This window comes from Hipposideros armiger, unplaced genomic scaffold, assembly GCF_001890085.2.
Source record: "Hipposideros armiger isolate ML-2016 unplaced genomic scaffold, ASM189008v1 scaffold_28, whole genome shotgun sequence".
In the NCBI taxonomy this organism is placed as follows: Eukaryota; Metazoa; Chordata; class Mammalia; order Chiroptera; family Hipposideridae; genus Hipposideros; species Hipposideros armiger.
This window is the reverse complement of record NW_017731378.1, coordinates 2,867,531-2,875,122: the sequence shown is the minus strand read 5'-3', so window position 1 is coordinate 2,875,122 and position 7,592 is coordinate 2,867,531. Positions and strand designations below refer to the sequence as shown.

The 7,592-nt window shown below is 54.4% G+C and overlaps 1 protein-coding gene across 12 annotated transcripts in view; it reads right to left on the bottom strand.

Annotated features, from left to right (window-relative positions):
- Positions 1–4,413: 4,413 nt before the first annotated feature.
- PAX2 (paired box 2) overlaps positions 4,414–7,592 on the bottom strand; it is a 91,943-nt gene continuing 88,764 nt past the window's right edge. For 4 of the 12 annotated variants that reach the window (XM_019636529.1, XM_019636536.1, XM_019636530.1 and 1 more), the window contains 2 exons: positions 7,301–7,387; positions 4,483–6,801 (listed from right to left, as the gene is read on the bottom strand). In XM_019636529.1, the coding sequence (XP_019492074.1) occupies positions 6,680–6,801; positions 7,301–7,387 (209 nt within the window). In that variant the 3' untranslated portion in view covers positions 4,483–6,679. Of the gene's footprint in view, positions 6,821–7,300; positions 7,388–7,592 lie in introns of all 12 variants that reach the window. The other 8 variants (XM_019636538.1, XM_019636535.1, XM_019636541.1 and 5 more) reach the window with 3 other exon arrangements.

The window sequence follows — 7,592 nt, the reverse complement described above, 5'->3', positions numbered from 1 at the left end:
AGTGTCACTGGCCCTCATATGTGGGATCCGAACCAGGGCCCTCTGGCATCCCAAGCCAGTTCTTAACCATCGCGCCACTCGGCCAGCCCTAAGTCAAAAACTTTTTGATTGCAATTGACAGACATTCAACACATTTGCTTTAGTGAAAAGAAGAACGTACTGGCTTATGATTTTGGAAGTCCAAATGTAGTCTTGCTTCAGGCCTAGCTGGCTCTAGAGGTTCGAATGATACAATCAAAGCTGTTTATCTCTCTATCTCTTAGCTCTGCATGTCCCTGCCAGACTTGGAGTGTGACTGCACTCTCCATATGGTGAGGGGGCGTCCTTAGGGGCCCAGAGCCTTCATCATTGCAGCTCACAGTCCAAAGGAAGAGAAGGCCCTCTCACTTCTTGTACCCAATAACAAGCCTTCTGAAAAGACTCTGATTGTTCCTAACTTGAGGTCTATGTGCTTTGGACAGGGACATGGGGTTCCCATTGGCCAGGTGTAGTAGGTCTTGGGCCCACATCTATGGTTGGGACCTGATGGCTCCTCTAATTGATGTAGCACTCTGATGGACAGTCCTACAAGGACTACACAGGATGGTGGGGAGACAGTTTCTCACTGGAAGGAAGATGTACACTTGATGACCCCATGGGGACTATGGTAGGTGCTTTGGGTTATAAGGAATAGAGAGTCACCCCAGGTAATGGTGGGAGTTATTCAAGGAGTTCTGTGCTCATGAGTTTCGAACCACTGGGCTGCAGCAGAAGTAGGAACAGCATCTGCCCTCTTTCTTCTCGTTAGCGACTCAGTCTGTGGGTCATTCCCCTTCCACGTGATTGCAGGTTCTTACCACATATCTCCCTCTACTCTGTGTTTCTCTGCCCTGCCTCAGCCTCTGGCTTACTCATTATTTCTTCTTCCTCATCACTCCGTTTTTTGCTTTGTCCATCATATATTTGTTGAACATCTCCTGTGTGTCAACCACTGACCCAGGCAATGGGGACACAGCAGCAAACAGAATAGATAAAAATCTGTCCTCATGGAGCTCACATTCTATTGGGAGAAGACAGGACATAAACCAATAAAACGTAATCTGTCAGGTGGTGGTAAAGTGTGGAGAAGCAAGGGAAGGGAACAGAGAGTGGTGAGATGTATGTTATTTTATTTGTTGATGAGGGAAGGCCTTGTTGATAAGGTAACACTGGAGCAGAGACCTTAAGGAAGTGGGGATCCAGTCACAGGGCTGTCTGCAGACAAAAGTACATGAAGCGCAAATATTTTGGGAAGACTTATTAGGGTCATTCTGCTTTGTATAATTGAAGCACAGAGGCTAGTGGGCTCAGAGCACAGTGAGCTGGGGGAGGTAATGGGAGGTGAGTTAAGAGCTGTGGTGGGGAGAAGGGAGGGTAGGGATGGTAGAGCTGACAGCCAAAACATGTAGGGCTTTGTAGATCAGTTTTAGCATTTTGACTTTGAGGGAGAAGGGGAGCCACTGGACGGCTCTGAGCAGAGGAGGAACATGATCTGCTTTACATATTGGAGGGTCACTCTGCCGCTGGGGGGAGAATAGACTGTGGTGGGTGGGGCAAAGGTATAAATAGGAAGACCAATTAGAACTTTTTTGTTGCAAATCCAGGTGAAGGATCATCTGAAGGCTTGGATTGAGATGGTATAATGCAGATCATCAGACATGGCTAAATTTGGAAACTGTTTTAAAGGTAGAGCTGTCTAGTTTTGCTGGTGGATCAAATGTGAGATGGGTAAGATAGGAGGAGTCAGGGAAGATTTGGGATTTTGAGTCCAGAGACTGGTAGATGGGGCTGCCCTTGACTGAGATGAGGAAGACTGGGGAATCCCCTCAGGATCTCCATTGGGCTTCGCCTATCATGGTGAATGGCCTCATTCTCTCCATACTTAGTGCTGTGTCCTGAGAGGGGGAACTGATTGGCTCGGATTGAAGTCATTGGCATAAATATGGTGGTTACATGGGTAGGAGGGGCCAGGAGTGGGACAGCTTCCTTAAAGCAGCTGTGTAAGTGATGCATATCATTTTGACATTTCCAGCACAGTGACATGGCTCTCAACTACTTTTAAGCTTGATCTCCTGCTACCTCCCCCCATTCCCTCTGTCTCTCCACAGGCACTTGATGCTCCAGTCATATTTTATCAGGTCTATTTCCATGCTTCCATGTCTTTGTTCCTGCTGTTCCTTCAACCCAGGACACCTTTTTTCATCTATTTCTAACTGTCAAACTTGCTGTACCTCAGCTGTGGGGACAGGACTAGCAGAGTCAGAATCAGGTGATTTCTGGAGAACACTGAAGCTGGACAACAGGCCCTATTTGTGTTTGGGGTATGTATATGGGGCTGCAGCTAGAACAGGAAACTGGTCAAGGACTATAATAAGCCAATTCCAAGCAGAAGCCAGCACCGCAGGAAGGATAGAGCATGAAATCTTCTGGACAGAGGTGGTCACTGTCAACAGTGGGACCCTAGCTGTCCAAATCAGTATGAAGTAGACCAGAAATAGAACAGAAGGTAAGGAGTTCTGGTGAGAGGCACTGGCTCTCAATTTGATGTATGGAGCAGAGCAGTACTCCCAGTCTAGAGGCACCTGGAGGCAAAGCCAGGCAATGGGACCAGGTAGCCTGCTCCCTATGATGAGGGCAGCATTGACTAGGCCAACCCAGTGCCCTGACAACTTCCAAAAACATACCTGCTGGGCATTAGGCAATGGTCAGGGAGTCAGGTGTTCTGCTATGCTGGGTTTTGATGGGTTCTGAGCAGGATCTCCAAAGTGGGGTGTACATCTTCGGCGGGGTGGGGGGGCAAGATAATTCATTTAGGCATGAGAAGAGAACATTAGAACTTCTATGTTTATGTATTCCAATTTCATCCTTTTTCTATTTTGTGTCTTATAAAATTCGTAATATGTTAGTTTGATAGCACATTTATGCAATTTATAAATAAGTAAATATTTAACTATATAAATAAAAATATGAATATTATATTGGGAGTATGCATTAAGAGTTCTTTTTACTAATAGGGCATATGAGCAAAGAAGTTTGAAGACTACTCTTCTAGGAGACTGATGGTCAAGAGGGGCAGCACCGTGCAGGGTGGAAGGGGAAGGTGGACTGTCATTTACTGAGATGGGAACTAGGGAGGGGACACAGGTGAGAAGAAGGAGGAAGGGGCTGGACTTGACTAGGGGCTTGCTGATTCATTGCGGATGCTGTGTATCCTCCTAAAGTGACATGATGGGGGTGAAGCTGGGCTTGGAGAAAGAAAAGCCTCTGGGATCCTGGTGGGAAGGAGGTGTCTGGGACACACCAGCCCCAGCCAAGGCAGAAGGCCACTCCTTAGCCGGCCTGCAGGTCCTGCTTGCTGCCCCCTTTCTCCCCCAGCTATCCCTGACAGCTCAGTGCATCAAGTGGGAGGAGGCTGAGCTGGAAAATGAGCTGGGAAGTTTTCCCAGGGGCAGAAAAGAAAAGTCTCCAAGGGCAGAGATCAGGTGGAGGCTGCGGCCTTTCAGGGAGGGCTGGAGTTGGAAGGTGAAGGGATAGAGAGGGGATCCCTTCCAAGTATCTCAGATGCCCCCCTGGACAATTCCTGGACAATCACTCCATCCCTCCCCAAACAGGAACAGAGACACAGGACATACACAAATCCTTCACTGGACTCCCGGGCACAACAGTAAGAGTGTCTGAAAAAGCAAACAGTTCTCCCACTTCCCCACCACCAGAGCCACCCACGGACATATAGAGTAGAAATGGAGGCACCGACTGACAGAAAGACAGATTCCTGCTCTCCCTCTGGGGACGTACTCAAACAACCAATCCTATAGCTGCTGGTCTCCAGGGCCCAGGACTCCGCAAGACACAGGGGGCGCGCGAGATCCCGGGAGCCGGCAGGTTCTCCCCGGGGCTCCGCGGGGCTGGGCACTGTCTGCGCCCGGAACAATATGCGCGGCGAGGGAACTTGTGACAAGCGTTTGCGGCCTCCGCGGTCTCTAGGCGGATTTGGGGGATAAAATTGCGGCTGCGCGGGAAGCGGAGGAGAGACAGGACAGCAAACAACGCCCTACCCACCGGGAGAGGGTCTCCGGCGTCGTTCCGAGAGCCTGAAACCTAAATCTGGGCGCGGGTGGAGAGGCAGACGCGTAATTGGAGGTTACTCTGAAGTTTTGGAAAGCTCCTTGCCCCAAGTGCCAGGCAGGTGGGACAGGGTGGCGACTGAAGAGCCCACTTATCTCGACTTTCGCCTGCTTTCAGCTGCCCCCAAGAGAGTCTTGGCAAAGGGATGGGATGGGGGGTCGCAGCGGGAAAGTAGTTGGGAAGGTCATTGAGGGGGTTATTTGGGATCGACCAGCGTGAGAGAAGGCCTGTCCCAGAGACAGGGAGAGACAAACCTGGAGCCATGGGGAGTGACATACAAAATTTTATTATTATTATTATTTATTATTATTATTTATTATTATTTATTTATCATGTGCACAAAAAAAAGAAAGAAAAAGAAAAGAATCAAAACGAACCGACGCGCTGAAAGTGGCCAAGGAGACCAAAGCTGTCGGGGGCTCTCTGAGGCTTCGCTGGGTCCTGGTTCTGAGGACCCTGACCCTCCAGCCCTGCAAGGCTGGGATGGGCCGGCCCTCAGAGTTCAAACCTCGGCTCCCTGCCGTCCAGCTTGGGCCACTGGAGCCTGGCTGGGCGCCGACAGTTCCCTTAAACTATTCTCTTTTCTCGTTTTCCTTTTCAAATAAAAAGGCTCGAAGGGGAGAGAGATCTGGGCGAGGACTCCAAGCCTTTTCGCATTTGTTCAAGGATTTTTATTTATTTATTTTCACTTTTATTGAGTTTGTTTCTGTTATTTCGAGTCGTCACGATCCACGGGTGAGGAGACATGCAGGGCGCATCGCCGCTACCGAGAGAGCAACTACGGGGCTGGGCGGCCCGGCCGCCGGCGGCCCAGGGCGCGCGGGGCACGGCCGCGAGGGGACAAGCCCGGGGGTGGAGCTGCCACCTCTGATCTAGGCTGCGAGGGCAAGGCTGCCGGGATGGGGCTGGGGAGAGAGGCCGAGGGAGGGACAGAGACAGAGGGACAAAGACGGAGAGAGACAGAGACAGATGGGAAAAGAGAAATGGAGAGAGGGGAGAGATGCGCAAGAGAGAGATGCGGAGGAGAGCGCGAACACACGGAATTACAGAGAAATAGCCAACAAAACAGAGGCGAGAGGAGTCCACAGGACCATGTTCGTCATTTTGCATAGAGATTTCTTTTGTAATTTTTTTTTGTAACATAAAAAATGCCACCCTCCCCCAGGACGTGCTGTGCTTTAGTGGGTGTGTAGCTGTGTCCCTCCCCCCCTCCCCCCCCCAGCGAGCGGCGACTCTCACAGCACAGACAGCGGGGCGCATCTACAGGCAGGGCTGGCGGGCAGCGGGGACTCTACTGGGCAGGGCGGGGCGGACGGGGCGGGGTTATATACACGGGTTCGCCTTCACACGACACACACCGTCTTTCTACAAAGCAGCAGCCTGTTGGGTTTTTGTTTTGTTTTTTCCTTTTTGCAAAGACCATCATATTAAATAGATGTAGACTTTTTTGCGGTTCCGTTCAGTTTCTGCCGGAGGAGGAGGCTGGGGGCGGGGGCGGGGGGCGGGGCGGGGAGTGGGCGACCTCCACTTCCACCCCTCCGCAGCTCAGACGCCAGCTCAGAACCTACTCCTATCACCCGCAGATAGCGAGTCTGTGTCGGGGGAGGGACATCAAGTAACTGCTGGGAAAGACCAGTGCCCAAGGCCTGTGGGAACTGGTCCTGCGGCAGGCACAGGAAAGCCTCCGATGGGGCAGCGAGTTAGGGAGCAGAGATGCAGAGCGATGGGAAAAGGACTGGTATCAGGGGAGACTGGGAGGTCAGCAGATGGCTGAGACGCTGAGGTAGGGGCAAGGTGGGGCTGAGAGTCTGGTCACTAGAAGGTGCCTGGGCAGTTCAGATGGAGTAGGGAAGAGCCAAGGGTACGGTTCGGTGGGTGCGGGCTTCTGGGGCCTCCTTGCCTTGGGTCCCAACCTTGGAAAGACCTGAAGAACCCAACCTTTGTCCCTAGAGCCCAGCCCCCATGCCCCCATTCCATTCCACCTCCTGCCTGGGCCAGGGCACACTCGGAAGGTGGTGGCAGTCCGGTGGCACGGGGGTAAGGACTTTTTCCCGAGGGTTCGGCAGGAGGCTCTTACTCCTTCTGCAGAAAATCATTTTGTTCTTAATTTCCTTTGCCCAGTCCCTCCAGCGAGGCCTCCTGGCGCCGGAGCTTCCGAGGCGGGCTGCTCCGGGGCTGGGCCGCGCTGCAGTCCGCGCTGATTGTGTGTCACAGAAACGTGTCCCCGCGCACAGCGGCGGGCCTGGCCAGAGTCAGACGTTGTGGCTGGTACTCCCAGCCGGCTCGGGCGAGGCCGGATGAGCTGGGTCAGGCCCTCCTCGCTGCGAGGTGCAGTCCAGGCAGGCGGGGAGGGGAGGCGGGCGGGGTTGGGGGCTGCGGGCCCAGGCCTGAGGGTCCCGCCCACGGCTCCACTCGTCCTGTCTGGCCTTCGACGGGGTGACGTGAAGGGCTGCAGGCTTTCTGGGTGGGGATGGGGCTGGGGCAGTGGCGAGAGGCTTCGCGTCGCATCGGTCCTCCCTCCCTCCGGGGTGGGCGGTCAGACGGGGACGATGTGAAGGCCGAAGCTGTCGGCCTGAAGCTTGATGTGGTCCCCGCGGTAACTAGTGGCGGTCATAGGCAGCGGCAGCAGCGGCAGGGGCGGAGCCCCGGGGGGCGGCACTATAATAATAAGGGGAACCTGGAAGTTAACACAGGAGAAGAATGGGCTGGGTGAGAGGACAAACAGGAGAACAAAAAAGGAAAGAAAAGCAAAGAAAAGACCTCCCAGGGCTGGGGTCTGGCGGGATCCCGGCAGGGAGACTTTGGCTGGACTGCGGGCACGGGCACGGTTGTCTCCAGGAGAGCTGCATCACTGGGTGGGAGAGGGACTCGATCAGGGACCCCCGCTACCCTATTGCAGACCTTCCAGGGGGGTCGAGGGTGGGGGCGGCGCAGGGCCTTCTAGGGATCCGGGAGGGAGGGGAGGAGAGAGCAAGGAAGGGAGGGAGGCGTGGGCATCCTCAAGGGATCCCGGCCCTCAGTGATGCACTAACGAGCCTGCCGGCCGGCACCCAAAGGTCAGATGGCGGGGAGTAGGACGCGTCCAGAAGCAGCTCCGCGTAGCCCGCCGGCGGGCGGACGCGCTGAGCCGCGCGGGCCAGCCAGGTGGCGTACTCACTTAGTAAGGCGGGGTTGCTGAATCTCCAAGCCTCGTTGTAGGCGGTGTACTGGGGGTGGCTGTACGGGTTGCCGGAGAACTCGCTCCCTGCCAGAGGGTGGGGGAGTGGGGATCAGACACCAGCAACACTGGGGCGGACCCGACACCCCTTGCCAGCGGCTACCCCCAGGTCCAAGGTGCAGGTGCAGCGGGCAGGGCAATGCCTGCTACCCGCATGTGGGCCGGGCGGAGGCGGAGCAATCCACTGAGTCTTGGTGGGGAGAACCTGTGGTGTGTGTGTGGGAGGGGGGGG